The sequence below is a fragment of the Pongo abelii genome, chromosome X (genome assembly GCF_028885655.2).
Source record: "Pongo abelii isolate AG06213 chromosome X, NHGRI_mPonAbe1-v2.0_pri, whole genome shotgun sequence".
NCBI lineage: Eukaryota > Metazoa > Chordata > Mammalia > Primates > Hominidae > Pongo > Pongo abelii.
Genome location: NC_072008.2, coordinates 24,931,318 through 24,957,124, shown reverse-complemented (window position 1 = coordinate 24,957,124; position 25,807 = coordinate 24,931,318). Strand labels below are relative to the sequence as shown.

General features: G+C 37.5%; 1 protein-coding gene across 10 annotated transcripts in view; it reads right to left on the bottom strand.

Annotated features, from left to right (window-relative positions):
• POLA1 (DNA polymerase alpha 1, catalytic subunit) overlaps positions 1 to 25,807 on the bottom strand; it is a 304,169-nt gene that overhangs the window by 146,799 nt on the left and 131,563 nt on the right. For all 10 annotated transcript variants that reach the window (XR_008518040.1, XM_009234677.4, XM_024240735.3 and 7 more), the window contains 2 exons: positions 11,617 to 11,795; positions 9,770 to 9,901 (listed from right to left, as the gene is read on the bottom strand). Coding sequence is in view for 9 of the 10 variants with exons in the window: in XM_009234677.4 (XP_009232952.1) it covers positions 9,770 to 9,901; positions 11,617 to 11,795 (311 nt within the window). In the remaining variant the exon portion in view is untranslated. The remainder of the gene's footprint in view (positions 1 to 9,769; positions 9,902 to 11,616; positions 11,796 to 25,807) is intronic.

The following is a 25,807-nucleotide window of genomic DNA, read 5'->3' as shown; positions in this document are numbered from 1 at the left end:
CCAAAAGGTTTGAGAACCACTGTGCTATACCACTTGCATACATTCGTCAGTAAGAGAATCTATTTTGCTGGAAAATTTTAAAGAGGTCTCTCTTGAATCTGGGCTTTCCTTTGTTCTTTCTTTGCTGATCAATTTCTGGAAGAAGTGGCTCTTGAGGGAAAGCTGTAGTTGAGAGAAATCATCCTCAAAAGATTAGCCATAACTTTATCCACATGATTTATAAATCCTTAGTATACATATAGATGTAAATCCTGGGCAGTTTTCTTTTTTTCTTGCCACTTCATGCCAAGATTCTTGAACATTCTTTGATAGTGGATAGAGACTGAAGCCCTGCTAGGCTGGGCTCCTGAGAGCTGGGCTGGCAAATCATCTAGGTTCCCAGAAGCATCAAGAGCTCCTCAAACAGCCAAGAAACCATGAGCACTTGAATGGTCTGAATGAGGCCAAGGATCTTCCGGGAAACAAGCTGGGTGATGGACCTCACAAAACTACCCACCCTGAGAGTTACACTATAGCACAGTAAAAACGAAAACAAAAACTTAGAAGAAGTCTCAAGAGTCAGATGAGTTTTGAACCAAGACAAAAAGTTATACATTGGTTTTCAAAAGCAAGCTAAGGTCAGCCGGGCATGGTGGCTCACGCCTGTAATCCCAGCACTTTGGGAGGTCAAGGCAGGTGGATCACCTGAGGTCGGGAGTTCGAGATCAGCCTGCCCAACATGAAGAAACCCTATTTCTACTAAAAATACAAAATTAGCTGAGGGTGGTGGCACGCGCCTGTAATCCTAGCTACTCGGGAGGCTGAGACAGGAGAATCGCTTGAACCCAGGAGGCAGAGGTTGCACTGAGCCGAGATCATGCCATTGCACTCCAGTCTGGGCAACAAGAGCGAAACTCTGTCTCAAAGAAAAAAAAAAAAAAGCAAGCTAAGGTCAACACGTGATTTATGCCAAGCTCAAAACAAACCAACACCCATCATTTGAAAAACACCAGTGCTCTAATTCTCATCAGTAGTAGTATTTCTTGGAATCCAGGCTTAGAGAATTTTTCCATGGTACCTTGGAAAGGCAGCTGAATTAACCCCCTCCTAAACAGAAATATGGTTATTCCATTAAGACAAGACTAAGCTAGACAGGATTATCTGGAAATTCCTATCTGTAACTATCTACAAAGGGCTGATTTCCATATGTGAACCAAAATGTACATTCTCTGGGCAAACCAAATATGAAAAACAGCCATCGCCTGGGGCGCTCTCCTCCCATCTCTTGTTGACGCATGCAGCAGAGAACTGATAGTTCCGTTTTGTTCCTTGAAGTCAAGAAGGTCAACTGTGTGAAAATTTCACTTTTGAAAGGTTAAATGAAATCTGTTCTGGTTCAATTTCTTACTCTACTACAAGACAATAGCTCTAGATGACTGGAGTTAGACCTGAAGTTGAGTTTTTCCTAAATATACAAGGTTAGAGAAATCAAACTGAAGAAAGGAATTCTACTGTTTTGGCACAAGTAGTTTTCTGTTTTTACCCACTTGTTTTCAGATATCTGACAACTCCTATGGCATTTCCTCAGCATTTCAAAAAGCTTTCAATTTTCCCGTCAGAGGAGGCAAACCATAACAGAAGTTGCTGAAACCCCAGGTTCAACACATGCTTCCTTTCAATGGCTGTACTAGTCCATTGCTGGATGGCTATCATCAGCCTTCTGGACTCATGCCCCAGTCAGCCTTGTGACCTGGCCTAGCTTGTAATGCGAATAGCGAAGGCTCTTGATCCATCCTGCTCTAAGAGTGACTGCAGAGAAGATGCTAAGCAACTTGGTATCCATAACTGGCTGTCTTCTAAGTTATTATGGGCAGGATACTGGACTAGGGTCTCCAAGTATGGTCACAGTCTTGATGCTACTATGTGTGACCTGGGAGAATCACTTGATAGCACCAACCTCTCAGGACATCGTGAACTCATTCAATAAAATTTACCGAGCACCTATCAGGTTAGGCACAATACTAGGTGCTGCAGTATTCTGTGCTATTGTAATATTCTGTGCTATTGTAATATTCTGTGCTATAGTATTCTGCAGTATTCTGTGCTATTGCCTTGAAGGAGTTATAGCCTAGTATCCATTTCCCAATGCTGACTTTGAGACTCTATTCACCAACACTGAAAAGGAAACTACTTTACTGGCAAACTGAAGGGAGGGCCAAGAGGAAACACAGCACAGTTTGGTATCCTTCTAAATGGATGTGAGAGGGAGAGCATAAGACAAAAGCTTCCAGATGGATACCTTGGAGATACCTTGAAAAGACCTGGGCATCACGGCCCTGGCCCAGGTGTGAATCTCTGGTGTTTCTGAGTACACAAAAGGAACACAGCTGAGCCATGTTTATTCACCATGTCTCAGATCGGAACAGTGATAATTAATAATGAGCTCTCTCTAGGCACTTTCTCAGCACCTTAAGTACATTATCCCATATAGTTCTCATTATGACCTTATGGGGTGGGTACTATTATTTACCATGATCATTTCATAGGCTAGGAAACTGTGGCTTAGAGAAGTTCAGTACCTAGCACAAGTTACAGATCTGGTAAGAGACTAGCAGTGGCTAGTCTGATCACTGATAAAGCTGAGTGCTAAGCTTTCAGAATGCAGGGAAAGCAATGGAAAGGGCTACGGCTATAACTGCCTCCATCCCCGACAAAAAACTTAGGAGGGTGGATATCCGTATGTGGGAAATGATATGGGTATGGGAGAGACTACAGCCCAAGCTCAGATCTCGATCTCGTCAGTGGCTCTGGGGGTTAGTCCTCAATAGGCAACAATATTCTCTGCAGTTTCAGCACCTCAGAATTTGGTGACGGTTCCATGTTAGTCCCCCAAAATCATGCTCTAGATCTGAGCCTCCCCAAACCGGGTTCATGCCATAAGGTTATGATTAAATGAAATAAAAGATAAAGGGGTCTTCTGATAAATATAGAAAATACAGGTAAATGTTAGTTATTCTACAAAGGATAAAAGTCAAGTGGCATAAATGGCTGCATCTGAACTTATTTGCTTATTAGAACTCCTTTACAACAATTAATACTATATACCATGATAAGCTGCTTGTATAGAATACATAGGTGGCATGTTTTAGGGAATTGGATTTGATCTGTTATTCACTTAGATTTGTACAAGGATAAATTACTTACAATGAGATTCTATTCCAATCACCACCAGTCCCTGGTTTCTTAATTTTTCTGTGAGAACATGCCATGGCATATCAGCAAAATGTTATACCTGACTCAAAATGAGCTTGCTTGACAACAACGACAATAACAACAAAATAAAAACATAACAACCCTCCATGAATGGACACTGGTGTTAGAATACCACATTTAAGGCCAGGCATGGTGGCTCACGCCTGTAATCTCAACACTTTGGGAGGCCAAGGAGGGAGGATTGCTGGAGGCCAGGAGTTCAAGACCAGCCTGGGCAACATAGTGAGACCCTGTCTATACAAAACTTAAAATAAAAAATTAGCTGGCCAGGTGCGGTGGCTCACGTCTGTAATCCCAGCACTTTGGGAGGCCGAGGCGGGCGAATCACGAGGTCAGGAGATCAAGACCATCCTGGCTAACACGGTGAAACCCCGCCTCTACTAAAAATACAAAAAATTAGCCAGGCGTGGTGGCGGGTGCCTGTAGTCCCAGTTACTCGGGAGGCTGAGGCAGGAGAATGGCAAGAACCCAGGAGGCAGAGCTTGCAGTGAGCTGAGATTGTACCACTGCACTCCAGCCTGGGCAACAGAGCAAGACTCCGTCTCAAAAAAAAAAAAAAAAAAATTAGCTGGGCATGGTAGTATGTGCCTGTAGTCCTGGCTACTTGGGAGGCTGAGGCAGGAGGACTGCTGGAGTTCAAGGCTGCAGTGAGCCATGATCGTACCACTGCACACCACCCTGGGTGACAGAATAAGACTCTATCTCTAAAAATTAAAAATGAAAAAGGAATAAACATAAAGAATATCACATTTTAAAAATGCAGTTGGTATCCCTGGCATTCATTTATGTTTGGCTTCCCAATCAAATAGTATGAAGCAAAAAGAAATACTAATTTTCAATATGTTCTTTTCGTTTGGTTTTAACAAGATTTAGGATGAGTTCTATGGATTCCTAAAAAAATTACCCTTCTTCAAGCACCGCTGGGCAGCATGGATTGGGCTGCCTGTGATGTTGAATGGGTGGGATGGATATCTATTGCTTCTTTGTATGCCTTTTGTACCACTTACAATTATGCTGTTAGAGTCTACAAAAAAGAAACCAAATTTATTCTTTGTAAATGTTCTAAATATAAATGCAGAAGCAAGGAAATAAACAATAATTCCAAAAGTGCTTAAACTTTTTGAACTAATATACCTGTGATTCTACTGCATATTGCAACCTATAACCTAAAAACTATCAAACCACATCACCACAGGTAAGAAATGAGAAATTTTGAGGGTTATTGAACACTGCATATTTGCAATGAAACTACAGTAGAGTTACTGAATGCCATTGCATGGCTCTAAAACTCACAGGTCCACCTGCACAAGATAGCTCTGTTGAGAAGTGAAAGGCAATGGAAATGAGAAGCCCTGTTAGTGATTTACATGGGTGTGGGCAGGAGGGATAGAGTGGGAGGCTGCTTCATCTCTAATTTATCAGATTTATTTATTTAGTTTTGTGCATTCCTAACAAAATTACCCTTTTTCAAGTATTGTTGGGAGCCATGAACGGTACGTACTTGTGATGCTAAATGGGTATTTTTGTGGAGCAAATATTTTAACCAATATTTTACCCTGCCCTCATTGCACTTTTGATAAAAGGCAGCTCTAATTCAATCCCTGGCTTAACAACATTATGCTTGGGGGTTGTTATTAATTTTGTCTTCAAGGAATGCATATCCACTTTAAAATTTTAAAGTTTTTTTATTTAACTTGCAAAGATGAAAAACAAGCTTAATATGGAATCTTCACACACTACAAAACATCTCACTCTACTTCCTGGTGTGTGGCCTCGTCCAAAAGAACTCACAGCCACCATGCTAAGGCTCAGTATCATTGGTCAAATGCTCTCTTCTTCCCTAAGTGCTTAAACATGTGTGCATAAGGAAGTTTTTGCATCATAAGGCAACATACACTGCACATTATTTTTTAAATTCCTCATAAATGTGGGTCCAAAAGAGATTTTAAAATGTGGCTTATGACACAATATACTAAGAAGTAAAAGAGAAAAATACAAGGAGAGAACAGAAAGAGAGTAACAAAGCTAGGCATCCACTTTCTTTGCCACGTTATATAGAGATAGATTCTTCTAACAGGACAATGAAAGTACATTTAGGCTGGGTGCTATTGTGCATCATGATGATATTTCTGGTTAATGCCTCTTTGCCTGGTATTTGGTTTGGGGAAAAAACAAATTAAGGCTATTGAGTTGGGGACAAGCATATACTGAAATGCAGAGTTGTCAGTGCGGTAAAAAATAGAAAAGTAACAAAGAGCTTTATTTGTCACGGCTTTCATGACCTTAAAATATTGTAGAATTTTGTGTTAACCCAAGAATCCTGTATGCCACTAACAAATCTTCTGCCAATCTGACAGCAATGTAAAAAATTTTAAGGAAAAAACAGCAAAATATAACCTTTACTTGTCAGTTCCTTTGGCTACTAAACATCAAGATACATGTACTTCTGAAAGCAAGGGCTGTGGCAGAGATCACACATAACACAGAAAAGAAAGCACAGCCCCTGTCCTCAAAAAGCTTAATTCAGGAAAATTCTGAGATTATAAAGCCTACAACAACTTTCTATGGAGTGAGACCACCAATTTCTGGCCCTAGCAACTATCAGAGGTTATCATATGCATGGTACCAAAAAGCTGTTCATGTGTTCTTTGAGATGGAGGGCCAGCCCCATCTAGGGCCAGCAATATCTCAATGTTTAAAAGTCATAGTAAAGTACTCATATAATGTACAAGTGGCTAGAAACACTAGAAGGCTAGTGGGGAACACACTTTGCCCCATCAGAATACTCTAAAACCTGCATAAGCCATCAGTGAAAATTTAGGAACATATTTGAGTTGACTATTACGATTGCATCTTCTAGAGGCTCCACCGTTAGAGGCAAATGGCTCTTTAAGTATTAAAATGAGAGTTTAATATACTTTAAAAAGAACAGTACTTGAGATGAATGTAAACGACCCAATATCCTCCTCCCAGGTACCAAGAGGGGTCACATTTCCCATTTATCAGCAAGTCATCAGGATAGGCCAGCATCTCAATCTCAGACTCTCTTCTATGGCTGCTTCTTGGATGGCTGAGGGGAACACTTCAAAAATGAACCAGCTAAACAAACTTCCCAGCAGCACTTGACAGAGCTACACCTATTCTTCCCATTTCCAAAGCAGTGGAGAATTAATTACCAGTTCTATGGATCTATTGTAAGTATAATAGACTAAAGAGCTATCACAGACACATTTATTGTAAAAGCACAATCCCAAGAGTGTCTAGTGGAGGGCCAAAACGATTAACACAAATGCTTTGTCAGATCAAAGATAAAACCTGCACCGCCCAATTGAGGAATGAATTAGAACAGTGGGTTATCTTTCAAATTAACCAGGGCAGTTAGTGAGGAAAATTTCATGAAAGTGTAATTCTTAGCCTTTGTGAATCCACACAGCAGGCATTCTGCCAGCTGACAAGATGATGAAATTTTCATGCTTAAAAAAAGCCCTCTTCATTTCCCAATTTAGATTAGCTAGTGTTTCTCTCCCTTTTGTGTGTGTATGTCTATTTGCTCTTCTGGAGCAGAATTTAAGGGGAGGGGGAACACATATCAATTTTTCACTGTAAAACGGAATCTTTCAAAAACAACCCTAAAAGCTTATAGTTATTGTCTTTAAGCTGCCTTTTTATGATTTTCAAAAATACCAGTTCAATTTTAACTTTATACAAAGGAACCAACAAGGACCAGGGCATGAAATCAACTTTGAATTAAGGCTTTCTGTGCTACCTCAAAGTCTTTCAACACTTCATCAAATCTCAAAACAAAGCATAGAGTTGTCTTCTTCCTAAAGAAATTAATATATTACTTAAAATATCCTGGCTCAGTGCTTTCTGTATTTCTATGTATATCAAAGTTTAAATGTTATAGGAAACTAGAATTCAGGGGATACAATCATTGCTATAGATGAGGAGCAAAAAGCCTCTCCTCTCCCATAAAGGAGCCAATATTTATTAAAATATTATAATGTGATACAGATTGCTTCTCAGATAAACTTAAACAAATATTTGTTATATCATATTTACTCAGTCCTGTTAATTCATGACAGAAGGTAACAGAATATGTGATGTACTTTTCCAAAATTAAAGTGATTTAGAAGTATACTTTGTTACCCCAAACTTTTGTCCCTTTTTTCTTGACAATCTAATTTCTTAGTCATCTAGAACTATGTTTCTTGGCAAGTTACAGTGTTTGGTCAAGTACCATATTCCATTCATCTTCCTGGAGTCCCTTCCTCATGAAGATACCCTCCTTTCTCAGTGCAGGTTGACTTCTCCTGCAGTGTTTCTAAGACTAAAATTAAAACAATATTGAGACTCTTGCCTTCATTTCACAAACAACTTTTATGTCCAGTGGGTAGTATTTTTTAAGTTGCTAAATAGGAGAAAACCATTTTGGTAATTAGCTTCAGAGACAGTCACTTAACCTCAATACTTACTATTAATATCCTTACCTCAGTACAGTTGCTATATTAGTCTCCAATTGGATTACCATCACCATGATATATCACACAGAACTAATAACTGTAATCAGTATCACTCGAGGCACAATAACAAAAGAAACTCAATGCCATGTCCCTCTAGGAGGAAACGGGATGGTCTACCAATAAAGTAGAACCTAAAGGTATAGGGGCTTTTTGTACAAAAGCTCTGATCTGGAAAATATTTGAAATATTTGTTTAGCATGAGGCCATAAGAACGAATAACGGATTTCGCTCTCTGCCATCCAATCACATATAATTCAGATCAGAAAGTAGAGAAATAAGTTTCTAATTTTGAAGACAGTCATATCAGTTTTTAACCCCAAGAGTGACATGTGGCTATTTTGATCAGAAATCCCTTAGAAATGTCAATCAAGTGGGCAGTTAACTACAAAAACCTCTTACTTGATGTTAGTGAGATGGCTGGCAAAAAGACAATTAAAGCAAATGCTCTAGAAACCTTGTGTTAAATATCTGGATCCCTAAAAGTAGGTTATTCAGCTTGAAAAATACTTATATAACCACCACCACAACATATACACAATTAGGTTAGAAATCAGTCTTTCAGTCAGGGCATATTTCTAGCTATACAGAAGATCATTTTTCAGAGTATTTGCAACTTAGTCAAAACAGACTATTCCCTCTTAAAGAAGGAAATAGATAAGTTTCTTCTAGTATTAACATTTCCATGGTGAAGATCTTGATAGACTAAACACAGAGAGAAAGCTCAGAATTCTTCCCAAGAGTCAAGCAAGGATCATATTCTGTTCAATGAGGCCTGTAAATGAGGAGCTGAATAGTTTTGATTTGGCCTAAATTTTCATGTGCTGCACATTTCACCTACTGAGGAATGTGACCCCACAGACAACTTTTATTCCCATCCACTGTTCAGTAAGGGCAGCACAGGATTATTCACTAAAATGTTTCAGATTTTCCCAAAATGTAGTCATAATTATTATTTTTAAATAATCTTTAGGCAAACTGACTTGCTTTTCTGATAAATATATTCAACACCGAAATCATAATACTGGAACTCTATGTTTTTACTCTTCATCTTAATGATCTGATAGTTAACTTTTCATATAATGAATTCTATTTTAAAGAAGAAAATGCTGTTATATGTTAACTAATACATGAGTAAAAAGTACAGAACAATCTTTAGAAAAGTCATAGGTCTTAACTAAGACATGAGCTTTTTTTTTTTTGGAAATGTGTTGCCAATGTAGCTTTTAAAAAGAAGTTACAGTAAACTTTCAAGTAACAGAAAATTTGTTTAGATGACAAATGACATACTGAAACACTAAGAAAAATCACTGTGAAGTTTTTAATTTTTGAAGAGAAAAAAACTAATTCATGTGAAATGTGTTAAAAACAAAAACTCTGAATAAAAGCCTTCTTTCCAATGAAGACAAATCACTCACTGTTCTGGCATTTTTACTATAAATTTATAAAAATTAGATATTCTCTTTTGAACGCCAGAAAAAGTGCATTTAAATTTAAAAGATATTTGATTTCCTCAGAAAACTAGGGTATGGAGTGGTTTAGAGCGCCACATAAACACAAAGTATTAGTTTTGTGTGGGCAGTCTACTAAGATCACCACACACGATCTTATGGCTCTACTTGCTGACAATAGCCAATAGTGATTTTTTTCTTCCTTTATCCAAAGATCTGAGCAATCATTTAATTAGTTTTATTTAGGTAACAATAAACTAAAACATTTCTTAATTATATTCTGGCTTTTTTAAAAAAAAAGTAAAAATTTCATTATTTAAAATACTGCTCATAAATGAAAGAGATGTAATGTCTGAGAGAAATTATCAAATAATTTGTCATGCTAATATGCCAAAATTACATACTTTATCATATTTGTATTAATAGTATTCCACTAGGAATTTTTCCCAAAAGTCTTTTCAAAATTTTACAGTTTCATGAAAATCAATAAACAAGTACCAAATCTCAATAAGTTGTGTATGTAAGAATGTCATTATGGATACTTACATCATAGTACTTTTTAATGAAACGTCTAATGTCCATGATCAATTTGTTGCTCAGTTGTACTGTAAAGGTCAGAGGTGAAGCCTTACAATCGATGTTACTGCAACGATACAAGCTGGGCTCCATATCGGTTCCCTACATAAGTCAGGAGAAGTATACAAAAAGTTACTGTGAGGCTATAAAAGGGTTTTTGTGCTTAAAAACTTACATGCTGTCCTAGTGTTGAATATTCTTAATTCGTTTTATTGGTGAGTTTTTAACCCTATATCCTCAATTATTTTCCTCCCAAAGACTGCTTTAGTCATACATACCTTCCATTCCTTGCCATCATCATAATGGAGTGCAAAGTCGAAGGGAAAACCCTGAAATCACTATTTTACATTCACTACACGAGGGACTCTATGGATAAAATAATTTTCCCTCTGTAAATACCAGTGAAGTCATGTTACTGGAAATAAACCTCTTTCTCAGAGATACTGATTAAAAACTTTAAATTTGTATTTATTCATTACAAACTTGAAGAAAAACAAGAGCCTTTATCACATTAGTTTGTTTTCATCTTGTCAAGTTAATTTTAAAAATAAAGTCTAAAAGTTAAAAGTGTAGTACCACAAAAACAGTATCACTTATTGTCTGCTTAGCAAATCTAAAATTTTGGCAATTTTTCCAAAAAACGAAGTGTATTGGGGGAGGGAGGCAGGAGAAGTAAAAATTTGAAATAAATAAATATTAATATTTGGAGAAAACATTTTGTTTTGTTGTGTTTTGTTTTAAACAAAGACAAGGCAAATGTAATATATAGCAAAACTGTTGGGATTTCTGAAGCATTTGTTTTCCTTTCTGATACTTAAACATCTTGGTTTCCTGCTCCAATCTGGTACATAACCCTACCCGCCACGCTAAGCAATTCCAGGTGGAAGAGATTTCAGAGCTTGACATCGGCTCTTCCACAGTTAGCCCATCTGCAAGTCGTCAAGCCTCCATGCAATTAACTATCTTATTTACAGCTGTAATGAAGAAAAACTCAAGGATTTAGCAAGTATTGCTGATCTGTGTCTGCCTCTTCCTTGCACTTGCTTCCAAAGACTGCTTTGTTTTGATTCAAAAAAATGCAAAACATCTGCTGTTTGTCCAAATTAACTTAAAATAATTACTTTTAATTTAGATAAAGGGTGTCTTTTCTTTCCGTTTCAAGGTTTTACACAGTTCTGCTGCCTATTCCTTTGCCAATGGCTAGTACATGCATAACACTGCAGTGGAAATCAAGTAAACTGGCCAAGTTTCAAGCTCTGATCCAAGGTCAATAATACATTTTTTGGCAGTACTTCTTGAAAGGAATGTCTCCCTGTGACTTTTTAAATGTCTAATATGCAAAGACAGCAGAAAAGATAAGAGTACCTTTGCAAAATGGAGGTAAGTGGGATGTGTAAAGACAAACACAAACTTTCCCAAAACACTTAGTTCCCATTAACTTGATTTAAGATAAGGAAAAATATTGGTCTAAGTCTTAATAGATGGGGGTTGACAGTGGGACAATACAGGTTACTAATTAAGAAATTATAATAAAAATACTTTAAGATAATTTAGAATTTTTAAGGGATTCCACTTAAAAACCAAGGTCAAGCACTCTAGGAAGCCAAAACAATATTCAAGCACATTCAAGTAAGAGTTTTCAAACAGAAATAAAAGCAAGCTGTGAAGGTAGATTTTACATGATGCTAAAATTCTTTAAACACATGAAAGCAACATGTGTGTGTTTATTTCGCCCTTTTTATATACCCCATAGTGGGGGAAGGGGGTAAGGCCTTTATACAAGTTCACTCATAAAATGAAAGACAGAAACAACTAACCGAACCATCAAAGACATTATCATAAATATTCTCAGTTCCACATGTAGGGCATGGACATTTGAATCTTTCACAGTCCCTGTATTTCTCTTCATCAGTGAGCTGTGCTGGGCCACCAAGTAGAGCATCATTCTCTTCATCTTTATGATAATGATGAACTCTAAATTGGGTGGGGTCAAGTCCTATTAATGTAAAAGAAAAAAACAAATTCAGAAAAGTATTCCAAAAATACCCCAAAGAAGAAAACTCCCACAAAAAATTATTTTAAATTCATGCACGTACACACAACCATTTGAACTCAAGAGCACATGGACAAATGACTTCTCTTTTTACAAGAGATACTTTATAAATAAAACAAGTAACTGCAACAACACAACACAGAAATATGTCACTGAACATATGGGTTTGGAAGCACCTACATCGATAGAATGTTTTTTATTATTCTCTTAAAGTTACAATGAAAACCTCAAATAAATGTGTACTAAGAAATTCTCTTAAAATCAAAGTCACAATTAAAACTGAGAATAAAATCAGAGAATAAAAATCCCATTAAAGAAAACAGGTTCACTGCCATTACAACTCCTTCAAGTGCAGACACAGCTAACCCTGATTTCAATGCAGTAGTCGATTTCATCTTGGCTCAGTAGTTAACAGCATGTAGGTTGCAATCTAATTCAGTGGTTAAAATTCAGTAGCAGCATCTGAGACAAAATGCAACATGGTTTTCTTGATGTTCGAAATTCAGAAATTTAAAATATGTGCAAAAACAATGGGTCTACGGATTCTATAGGCCAAAATGTCCCTGAGAACCCTGAAACCAAATATACCTTCCATATTTCATTCAAAACAACATAAGAAATCAATCAATGCATGTTTATGCTATTTTGTTTCCACAAACTAATTAAAGAAAAGAAACATTTTTAGGGCAACCTATTTAATTCACCCTTGGTCAAAACATGTGTGCCAAAATTCACTATTTGAATTTACACTTAAAAATAATTATTCTACACTGTTTCTTAGAATTTTAGGGATTGCTAAGGGATGCTTTCAAGAAAAGATTGTAAGAGACAATATTTCTATCTTTTGGAAATCTAAGGAAAAGCTTTTGGAAATCTAAGAGAAAACTATCTTATTTTAGTATAAAGGTAAATAAGTAATATAAAACAGTCACTAAGCCAAAAGCTCACAAATACCAAAAATATCTAAAAATTGTTTAAAATTTATCAACAGCTACATAGGTAGATAAATCTAACAGATGCATTCAGAATTCAGCGACAGAATCCTAAATCCTATTTGGTCAGCTGTCAAGCGACATCTAGTAATTATAAAATACTGGAGGCTGACTCTTCACAGTTGAAAGGGGCCAAACAAAGAATAAGACAACTGACACACAGAGTCTCACTTTTCTCACCTGCGAAACGGAGGTAGCATCACTGATCATACGCTTTTGAAGTTTAAATTGGATAATATATAACAAACCGAGTTCAACGCTGCCTACTGCGTGGCAAGCACTAAATAAATGTCATTGGAATGAAAAAATAAAATAGTGAATGAACATCATTTAATCCAGACTATACTCACTCAAGATTATGCATTTAGAAAACTATATGAGACATGTTCATGCTGCATATGAAGTTAATAGCTACTCTTTGTAGGAATTAAAGTATTTCCTAAAGTGGTAGTATATGATAAAAACAAAGAATACACATTCAGAACAATTTGAAAAGCTGTTCTTCATTAGTGACATAAATTATGTTAACATGGGCCACTTGTCACCAAGACACTATACATTTTTATTTTACAAGTTACCTAACCCCTAAGATAAATAGCAAATTAGAGAATTATGTGGGAATACATATATCCTCACATTTAAAGCTAAGGATGGTCAGAGGAATTGAGAGAGACCACACCGGTGAATGAGGCCAGTTAGTCTCTGTAGTGAGGGGTAACTGTCGCTAATTCAAACTCTAGTTGTGAATCCAAGTATTCACATAATGTTTTGATTTATTTGCAATTATGAGAAAGCAGCTTCACTTTTTCTCTGACCCTATGACTATTAATCAATTTCCCAGGCCAACACCTAATCAAAAGATAAGGAAAAAGAAAATAAGCAAGATTTTTCTAAAAGGCAAGTTTCTTTCACAGTCCAAAAATAAGGGAACAAAACAATGCTGGGTTTGCACATATACAAAATTGGCCAGGCTACGAAAAGGAACCAAGAGGAGCTACTCTCTACCCCTCCCCACCAGCCATGGCTCACTTGGTGCACCTGAGTGCATGAACCTGCAAGCACTGACCCGGGACAGCCTGCCTGCAGAGTAAGCCAAAAGTGGGTGTGGGCCATTTTGTTACTTACTTTTATGGAGAAACACCCAAATGACTGGCTGCAACTTGCGAAAAATACCAGGCCCTATGAAATGTCTACTCTAAATGTCTACCCTAAATATCCATTTCTACAAATCACTCAATCTTCCCATGGCAGTAACAAAGTCAACTAGCTCAGCTAATTACTTCAGATTTATTCCCAAGGTGATTTTTTTTTTTTTTCAGGGGAAGGAGCTTCAATCTCAGTACTTTGGCCATAGTTCAATGCTAAAATGTAAAAATATAAAGGGAGAAGAGACTGTAATGAGCTTAAAATATTAGGTATATAATGATTCTTGTACAAGTTACTTAAATACCAAAATGCCATTTAAAAAGTTATTTTCTTGGGAGAGGAGTTATAAGTTGAACAGGCAAACCACAGACGGCTAAATTACATCATTTTAAGAAAACATACAATGTCATGTTAAAAAAATAAGGATCATTGCTGCTGGAATCTTTTTTGAAAAGGTGAAAATCCAGGGTTAAACAAGCCCCAAACTTAGTCAACACATACATTAGTTTTTCCAAATTCTCATAAAACTGGTAACAGCAGCTTATTTCGAAGTTTCAGTAGACTTTAAAGTTTTACTGCTTATACCCTAAACTCATTAAGGCTGGAGTGAAACAAGAAACAAGTATCTGGTGCTGCCACCTACAGGTAGAGATTCTGAATTTTAAAATGTGCAAAACAGCAGCTACATATAATTCCATTTTTAATTGTTGTCACTCCAAAATTAAACACTTCCGTCAAAAATGACATTAAAGCAAAATCTTTATTACTGCACTTGCCCTACATGCATATACACCGTATAATTAATGTTACACTGCTTACATTAGTCTGAGCAAGAAATGCAAAACTGAATCCCAAATTCCTTATTGCTTCTACTGAAAGCTTTCTCTGAACTGGCTTAAAGGAACAAACTTTATGCCCCATTTGAGAAAAGTAACTTCCATTTCTTTTAGGCTAGCTCTTGACAGGTGACTTAAGTCTTTTGGTGAGGCACAGAATGAAGGAAGAAGCAGCCTGTCTGGGCTTTGCAAAACTAGTTATCTGGAGAAAGAGCAGCCGTGGTTTCCCCCCAGAATAGGCTGAGATGATGTACGCTTTAATTCAATTATGTGGCTTGTAGTGATGGACTCATTTGTGCTGGGGTTGAGGGTACAGAAGAGGCAGTGGAATGAAATTAAAATACTGTCATTTATAATTAGAAAATTTCTAGGATCTCACATTATTTTGGCAACAGGATCAAAACTCTCATGTTTCAAGAAGTATTTATAGAAAGTAACATCATAGGCATCAGGGTGGATGAGTTTAGCAGTACTGTCTTTACTTAAGTCACCATAGTCTTATCACACACACCCCCAGTGTGACATTTAGCACAAAATTATTTTTCTACCATTGCACTTTCTAACCATTGTAAATTATACCTGTTTTTAGAATGTTCACCTGCCCCCACTCCCAAGGAGTTTTTAAACTGTTCATAACTTGAGACATATTGTTATTAGAGAGGCTGATACATTTAATCAAATACTTTCCTTCCTTCAAAAGACAAGGTCTCTATTAGTGCAACAGCAAATAACTACAGTAAAACCCTTATATATGTTCATGCAAGCGGGGAAGAGGGAAAATCCACATAAATGAAATTCCAAATGAGTAAAGGGAGTAACTGGTATTTACAAGCAGTTGTTTGTAATATGGATCATTTAATCTATGAGGGAAGCTAATTAACAGAATCCCATTGAGTGAAATTTTTTTGTAAAAATTTATTAGAGGAAGTAAACCATTTATCTTTTGCATGAGTCCAGGCTTTCATATATCTGGACATCTTAGAGGACAATATACAAACTGAAAATTTAGTGTGATTAAAGAAAAAAATAATTTTCAAATGGTGAATGCCATATCCACAGAATGCTCATAGCAGCTTTATTCATAATAGCCAAAAATGGAAACACTCTAGATGTCCATCAACAAGTGAATGGATAAACTGGTATAATCTACCATAAAATACTACTCAGCAATGAAAGAGTGAATACTGCTATATGCAACAAGACAGATGAATCTCAAAAATACCATGCTAAGTGAAAGAAGTTGCACACAAAAAGAGTATATACTGTAGGAAACCATTTATATGAAAATCTTGAATAGGCAAAACTAACTTATACTGATAGATTTCAGATGAGCGATTGCTACTATAACAGAGGTGCTGACTGGGAAGAGGCACAAGGGAACATTCTGGAGTGATGAAAATGTTCTGTGTCTGTGCCTAGATAACTGATTGTATAACACTCAAGATTTTAGCATTTTATGGTAAATTATGTGAATTATACTCTTAAAAAGCATGCCAAATAGGAAAAGATGTTTGTGTAGGTTGAACATCCCTAATCCAAAAATCTGAAGTGCTCCAAAATTTGAAACATTTTGAGTGCCAACATGATATATATCACGAGTGAAAAATTCCACACCTGACTCATGTGATGAGTTGCAGTCAAAACTTTGTTTCAGGCACAAAATTTTTAAAAATATTGTATAAAACTGCCTTCAGGCTACATGTATAAGATGTATATAAAACATAAATGAACTTCATGTTTAGACTTGGGTCTCATCTCTAAGATAGCTAATTATCTATATGCAAATATTACAAAATCCGAAAAAATCCCAAACACTTCTGGTCCTAAGCATTTCAGATAACGGATACTCAAACTGTAACATATACTTCCAAAAGACTCGTAATTAGAACACATAGGAAATGCCTGCAAATCAATAAGAAAAAGAAAAGCCAACAGGACAACAGAAAAAGACTTGAACAGGCACCTCACGAAAGGAAATACTCCAATGGCCAAGAAGCATGTGAACAGGTGTTCAACTTCATTAGTCATCAAAGAAACACAAATTAAAATCACAACTCTATGCCACCATGTAAAATGAAGATGGAAAACACTATCTTACCAAGTGTTGGTAAGAATGTGGAGCACCCAAACACTGCTAGTAGGAAGTGTAAATGAGTAGAACCACTTTGGAAAACTGGCAGAATCTACTAAAATTAAACATACATGTCCCTGATGGCCTAGCAATTCTCCTTAGTACATACCCAAGAGAAATACATGCTTATGTTTGACAGAGGACCTGTACAACAACTCTCAAATAGTGCTCAAAGCAGCACTATTCAAAATACCTCAAATGTGGAAACAACTCATAGGTGTACCTCCAGTAGATAGCCATACAGTGTGGTATATTCAGACAATGAAATATTATACAGAATTTACAGAAAGGAAGGACAACCACATGGATGAATCTCACAAACAATATTCAGTAAAAGTAGTCTAGACACAAAGAACAAAGACGCAATTTGTGTAATATCCCCAAAAATCCACCTCATCTATGTTATTAGATGCCAGGTATGTAGAGGATCATTTCTAGGAGATATGAGGGGCCTTCTGGGAATGTAGTAATGTACTGTTTCTTGAGCTCAGTAATGACTACACTAGTGCATGATGATCTTGTGAAAATTTATCAAGCAGTTTAGTTAGGTTTTGTGCACTTTTCTGTATGCATGTTATACTATGAAAAATTCACACTTAGAAAGGTGAGAAAATTGCATTCTAAATATTTCTTATGAAACATCTATGAATTTGTTGCAAAATGCACTGAAACTCAAATAGACGTAAACCCCATTGCCTAGGAAGAAGTGTGTATTTTATATTTTAGCAAATATAAAATAAAATAAATTGAGCCTAAATATAATCACATCTTTAGATCTAACTATTTATAGGAAATATAGGAGACAGAGGAACATGTTAAAAGATACCACCAGGATGTGATCAGTAAACTCCAGAATGAGAAAAATTCTAAAGGACAAAAATCCCAGCTTCTTTAATTAACAAACTGGGAGGATCAACAAAGGAAAAAAAAAAAATTAGAGACTAACTACCAAGTTGACCCTGACTGGATTCCAATCCAAACAAGGAGCTTTTTAAAAAAAGTGTATTCATAGTGCAATCAGGGAAATATAAACACTTATTGGAAATTAGATGAAATGAAGGAATTGTGAGGTTTTTTTGTGTGATGTGATAATAATGTAGTTATGCTGAAAAGGGGAATCTTTTCTTTTAGAAATGCAAAATGGGCCGGGCGCATTGGCTCACACCTGTAATCGCAACACTCTGGGAGGCCAAGGCAGGAGAATCACCTGAGGTCAGGAGTTCAAGAACAGCCTGGCCAGCACGGTGAAACCCCGTCTCTACTAAAAATACAAAACAAAATCAGCCGGGCGGGGGTGGTGGTGCATGCCTGTGATCCCAGCTACTCAGGAGGCTAAGGCAGGAGAATCGCTTGAACCTGGGAGGCAGAGGCTGTCCTGAACCAAGATCGCACCACTGCACTCCAGCCTAGGTGACAGAGTGAGACTCTTTGTCTCCAAAAAAAAAAAAAAAAAGGGAAATGCAAAATGAAATATTAACACACAAAATAAATATCTAGGATATACTTCAAAATAATAGGGGAAGGTGGGAAATAAGATTGGCCACCAATGCAGAATACTGAAGGTGGGTGATGAGTATATGAGGGTTTAATCTTACCCTATAATTTAATATGTGTGATACTAGAAAAAATTTTATATTCTCTGCTACCATATATATACATATACATTTTTCCATAATAACAAGTTGTGTTTTTTTGTTTGTTTGCTTTGTTTTGAGGCGGAGTCTCGCTCTGTTGCCCAGGCTGGAGGGCACTGGCGCAATCTCGGCTCACTGCAACCTCGCCTCCCAGGATCAAGAGATTCTAATGCCTCAGCCTCCTGAGCAGCTGAATTACAGGTGCCCGCCACCACGCCTGGCTAATTCTTTTGTATTTTTAGTAGAAAAGGGGTTTCACCCTGTTCTGTTGGCCAAGCTTGTCTTGAACTCCTGACCTCAAGTAATCCACCCGCCTTGGCCTCCCACAGTGCTAGGATTACAGGTGTGAGCCACTGTGCCCAGCCCAACAAGTTTTTAAAATACTACAGATCTAATTTAAAGATAAACAATTTACTGTATAAGTGTCAGACAACCGAAACTGTCTTTCACACCAACGATACACCTCTTCATAATATAAATGGAAAATTTCTGAGTATTTTAGAAGAAATAATAGCCAAGCCTTTGGTTTAAATGAATACCCAAGATTTTTATTTTCCTGGAGAAGATAATTCTCAAAATCTTGACAGAATAAAAAGGCTGATGAGCAGCATTCTCATGACTTCAATCAATTGGTTTTAATGCCCTTGACAATAGACACAAATACAAATTTTAACTTAACGAGATGTGTATTTCTCGGCAGGAAGCTTTTCAAGTGTCTTTTTTTTTTTTTTTTTTTTTTTTCTGAGACAGGGTCTTGCTCTGTCACCCAGGCTGGAGTGCAATGGAACGATCACAGCTCACTGCAGCCTTGACCTAGCACACTGCAGCCTCGACCTCCCGGCTTAAGTGATCCTCCCACCTCAGTGAGCTGAGTAGCTAGGACTACAGGCACGCACCACCATACCCAGCTAATTTTGGTATTTTTTGTAGAGATGGGGTCTTGCTATGTTGCCCAGGCTGGTCTTGAACTCCTAGACTCAAGCCATCCTCCTGCCTCCCAAAGTGCTGGGATTACAGGCGTGAGCCACGCACGGTACCTGGCCTTCCTTTCCTGTTTTTAAACCCAAGAAAAGATGGTAACTCTGTGCTGGAAATATATTTGGAATATAAAATAACACAAATAATAGTCCAAAGATTGCTTGTCTTATAACAGAGCCCACTTCTCTTCCAGCTATGTTGGTAGATGCTGGGGGCAAACAGCTAGGCTCAAGGTCCCTAACCACCCACCTTCTAAAAGGTGAGTTAGTCCTGCAAGAATGGCCATAATCAAAAAATAAAAAAAAAAAATAGATGTTGGTATGGATGTGGTGAAAAGGGAACACTTTTACACTGCTGGTGGGAATGTAAACTAGTACAACCATTATGGAAAACAGTGTGGAGATTCCTTAAAGAACTAGAAGCAGAATTACCATTTGATCCAGAAATCCCACTAGTGGGTATCTGCCCAGAGAAAAAGAAGTCATTATACCAAAAAGATACTTGCACACGCATGTTTACAGCAGCACAATTCTCAACTGCAAAAATATGGAACCAGCCCAAATGCCCAACAATGAGTGAGTAAAGAAACTGTGGCATATATATACACCATGGAATACTGCTCAGCCATAAAAAAAAAAATATGACATTCACAGCAATCTGGATGAAATTGAAGACCATTATTGTAAGTGAAATAACTTAGGAATGGAAAACCAAACGTGGTATGCTCTCACTCATAAGTGAGAGCTAAGCTATGATGACACGAAGGCAAAAGAATGACACAATGGACTCTGGGGACTCGGGGGGAAAGGTGGGATGTGGGGGTGAGAAATAAAAGACTGCACAGTGGGTAGAGTGTACACTGCTTTGGGTGCATCAAAATCTCAAAAATCACCACTGTAGAACTTATTCATGTAATAACCAAACACTACCCGTTCCCCCAAAACCATCTGAAATAAATAAATAAATGAAGGTGAGTTAGTAATTGCTTAACCATTGTTTTACTTCTGGTTTTGGAAAAAACTGTCTTACTAATAATAAAATAACAGTATTAATATTTTGTCAGCAAAGGGGGAACCTATAATTCATCACCTTAACCCTTTTCTATTTTATTCATACACATATATAATACAGTGTACGTGTATGTGTACAATGCTGTATAGTATTCAGCTTTTTTTTCCTTAACCATTTTTAGGTATTATCCATTTTTCTGTAAGCTACACGATCTTGATAAATGTCACTTTGGTGTACTTAATTAAAACAATTTTATCTTTTTAAAAAATTGATCTAATTTAAATAATTTGAGAAATCCACATTTTCCTTTAAAACCTCTAAGTGTTACAAAGCCAGAGTTGTTACATAACTCATATAAAAGCTCCAAAGCAATTATTCTAAACATGCTCTGGTTTGGTTCAAAGTTCTCAAAGGTCTCACTGCTTATGTGAGATGAGCAGTGTCACTACTGGCCCTCTATTGTGGGCTAGCGACACAGAAGCAAACCACTGTGTGCTCACTTTGTTGAGACTGAGATGCAGGACCGTGCAACTGAAACCCTTAAAGAGGCTCTCTTTGAATTCCCTAAAGTGCTTTGGGGGTGGCTGAGATAACACAGGTTATCCCTGCAGTTCATCAGGCTAGAAGAATTGGTAAGCAGTAGGGTGGGCAACCATTCCCTACTTCACACTAGCCTCTCCACAGCCCATTCCAGCAATGCCTCAAAATGTCTCTACTTTTATAAACTCTTCCATGGTGGGCCCAGCTAGGAGTGGTTTCTGCTTCCTTTGAAATTTGATAACCCTTCATTTCACCTTTTTTGGGACATACACTGTGTTGCCCACTAGACTTGCCCACAACAGTGAAATCAACGAAATAACTGGGCTGTAATTTGAATAAAGGGTCCATAACTGACTCAACTTTGTATCCTTCACAGTGCCTACTATGGTGCTAGGCACAGCAGGTCTTCAATTAATACTGAATACAAAAGTAGACTAGACTGGGAGCATGAGCCATTGGCACTCCATCTTGTAAGAGATGCTCTTATCAGCTGAGAAGATTTCCTTTAACATTCTGCAATGCATTTGGTATAACATTTTTTAATTTTACTATTAATTATATTATAGAAAATATTTACAGTTTGGGGCCAGGAGCAGTGGCTCACGCCTATAATCGCAGCACTCTGGGAGGCCGAGGCAGGCGGATCACCTGAGGTCAGGAGTTCGAGACCAGCCTGGCCAACATGGTGAAACCCTGTCTCTACTAAAAATACAAAAATTAGCCAGGTGTGGTGGCACGCACCTGTAATCCCAGCTACTCAGGAGGCTGAGGCAGGAGAATCACTTGAACCTGAGAGGCAGAGGTTGCAGTGAGCCGAGGTCGCGACACTGCATTCCAGCCTGGGTGACAGAGTAAGACTCTGTCTCGAAAAAAAAAAGAAAGAAAGAAAAAGAAAATATTTAGTTTGGAAAGGGTCATGTTTTATTTTTATAAGAGCTTAATAATGAAAAAAGGCAAAATTCTTTATTGACAAAGTAATACCTGAAGAACTCACTGGTGGCATTATTCTACCCCTACCCATCTGTACTTTACTCTCTTTTTTGTAGTTGGATCTCCCTGAATCTGTCAAAAGCACCCCCAAACATCACTTGGCCCTGTTTCGCCCACTGTTGCACTTATTTCTTAGATGATATTACTGAACCCTGTCTACTGACAAAAACTAACCTCTGTGATATGAGTGGTATGCATCATTTTTTTAAAAGGAAATTTTTACTTTCTAATTTAACTCAGAACACACTGGGTTAAGTGTGTTCTGTCTTGTTTTAAGCAGTATTTTCAGAGATTAAATTCTAAATTCTCATGTTCTTCAAATCTCAATAATTTCTCAGGACCAATGAGAAAATGCCCAGATAGCCAAATGCCTGAAATTTTATCACTGACCATGAAGAAAGGTTCTTTATAACTACTGTACAAATCATTGCTCATTGGAGGAAAGATATTACATATAATTCTAAGTACCATTATACATAAAACATACATTTATTCAAAGATGAAATTCAAAAATGAACTTTAGACTATTCTCATCACTGGCCTAGTCGGCTAGGTATGGAAGACTATTTGGATGTTTGAGCATACTGTGAATATTTCATCCACAGAATACGGGAGAGCTTTCATTAGAATGAGAGAGAGAAAAATCTATAGTCTAGAGAACAAAAGCTAAGAGTTTCAAGTTTTAGTGGCCATGTTTCCCATAGGGCTATTGTGTAAGAAGAGTAATACTGTATTTTTTCCTATTCACAGATGGAAAAGAGTAAAATTTTGCTTTATTTAAGCCCAGTAGCAATAATCTTGCATGGGTTTCAGAAAAATGATACATATTTTACTGTGGGATAATGAGGACCATTAGTTATTAGAACAAATTATTCTCTTTCAATTCAAGAGCCTTATTCATTCACTCATTTAATAGGCTATCCTCTCTCTCTTTCACTAAAATGGTCTCCCCATACGGAACACCGGGCCATGCAACATGCCACCAGACAGACTTCAGGAGGTATCTTGATGGGGAGAAATAGAGAATTTCCAAAGTGAAGCCATAGGATAAACCAACACTTGATGCTTGCCTTTCATTTCAAGGAAAGTAGTATAAAAGCAATAGAGAAAGAAAAAAGTAGTTGAAAAATATACTTGCTCTCCACAAAAGAGTCTTAAAAATAAAAAATCATGAGCTTAATAATTTTCCTAAATGAAATTATGCCATTATTCCTGATTTCTTTGTACTAACTAAAAGGACAAAGTATCAAACTTCACTAAAGTTTCAATACTATATTTCATTAATCAAAGATAAAAACTACATTAAAAGCAAGAGAATTATTTTATGTCTGTGATTAGGCAGTTGGAGGGCTTGTATTTTATGTATACATTTGTACACTTCAACTTATTTAACAGTGTCAGTTCACTAGCTGCAGTTTTTTTATATAAAGAAAAGATTTAGAATTTTAAAAACAAATTACAGTAATTTTATGCCTACAGCTTGCACCTCTTAGAAACCATGTACCCCCTAACACTTCTCTTACTTTGCCACCACTTCCCCATCTCCCTCCCTCCTCCTAAAACCACAGGCTACAGTAGAACTGATAACAGGGGCCTCGAAGCCCCTACTGAATAGCCACCCTAATTTTTTATTTGGGGTAGAGGAATAAAGGGTGTAGATAAGAAATTCAGCTCCTGAATAGAGCAGGAGGCTAATGCCTGCAGAGATCTGCCTGGTGAGCTTCAATGTTTTCTACAGATCTTCATGATGACGGGGACTTGTGGGCCTACACTTCATTAATGCTGAAACTCCTGGAAGGGGGCAGAAGGAAAGGACTACAAGATTTGTTACTAATATAGATGGCTGTGTATATACTGCTGGTGTGGGCACAGGGTAGAATGAGAGAAGAGGACAAGCAGGAGAGGAGGAGGACTACACAATGATGACAACTTCACACATCCTCGATATAAAAACCACTGTCAAGTGGCAGAAGAAAAAAATGAGAAAAAGTAGCCAAAAGTGAGGAGTAGTTGCAGATCCCTCAAGGCCGAGGACACATTCCCTCCCATCAGCTTGACTTGGCTACATGGCACCAAGAAGGGACTGCCTGGAAGAGTGTCCACACAGCCACGGCTGCACCTAGAGAATTTTCAGGTTGTGAGGCAGGAGTGATGGGTACATAGATGGGACCATGTGCAAGTCTGGAGGGTTCTCTGTGTAGATTGAGATTGGTCAATAATGAGATAAAACATGAAACTTCTGAAGATGGGACCCACTTGTCTACTACTGGCTTTGAAAATAATTTGTGAAAACTGAATTCATAAGGCAGCCTATGACCATACAGTAGCTGCAGTTATAATAAAGTACCTTTCAAGTCAAAATCTGCTACTGTTCAATTTATAAAGAAAAATCATCTTAACTATGACTTCTGGAACTAACAAAATCAGTCTGGTCCCCTCTTAGTATGTCTGGCCTTGACACATCCAGGCAGGCATCAGGCCAATCCACCCAAGCAGGCTCCATCACCCTTTATTGCTCAGCTCTTCTGCTGACATACAAGGCTACGCAAGTCCTTATCTTAAATGTCATTCATGAGACAAGGCTTGTTCCATCTACCTCCTCTCAGTGCTGGGTCACCAAAAAAATTCAAAACCAAAGAAGAAAAGAGCAACAGTTTTACACCAGGTTTTTGAAGACACAAATGGAAAAACTGGGAGATCTACTCTTTAAAAAATGGTTTTACTCAGAGGTTTTCAGTGGAGAGCATGGGGATGTACAGTGAGAAATGGAGGGAGCAAGAAAAACATGAAGCCCCCCATGCTTATACATCTATGCCACCCTGCTCCTGGTTGAAAACATCTTCCATAGCCTTTTAGAGCTAAGAACAGGGAATCAAGTTTAGCACAGTAGTTAAGATCACAACCTTTGGAATCACAGCCGGCTACTTACTACCTATGTGCCAAGAACAAGATAGTTACCTCTCTAAACCTTGACTTCTTCCTCTAAAATGGAGCTAATACAACATACCATTGTGAGGTTGTCACAAGGACTGAATGAGATAACAAATGTAAAGTACTTATCACTGTATCCAACAGAGCAAACACTCAATGTATAGTGGAGAAAAAAGTGAAGCTAAAAAATACCTTACTTTTACAGTCCTCTCTTCCCAGCTGAGGATTTATAAACATCATCAAATACAACTCATCTTGGGGAATACATACGATAATTTTGGTGGTAGAATTTTATCTTCCTAATATTTGCTTAGGCAAATGTTAAAAATGAGCTTCCACTTCCAGAGTAAACATTGACGGGGTAGTGACGATGGGGGTAGCAGGGAGGAGCTCAGAAACATACTCAATATGTGACTTGATAATTCACCCATGGAAAATCCAGTCTCATTCCACAAACGCAGTTGAGCACTAAGTATATACAAATCCTACAGACTGAAGGAGTATGAACATATTTCTACTGATGCCTACAAGAAGGGTGGGAGGTGGCTACCACTCACGGAGCCCTTCCTTTGCCCCAGACCTTGTGCTGAACATCTCACACATATCATCTTATTTCTCCCTCAGAGTAACTCTATTCCATGACTCAAGGAGCTAAGGTGTAGACCAAGGTTCAGAAGCTTGTAAATAGCAGAACCAGCATTGAAACCCAGGTCCCTATGCTGTCAAAGCCCATGGCTAAAGCTAGATGTTTTAGTAAAAAGAGGGG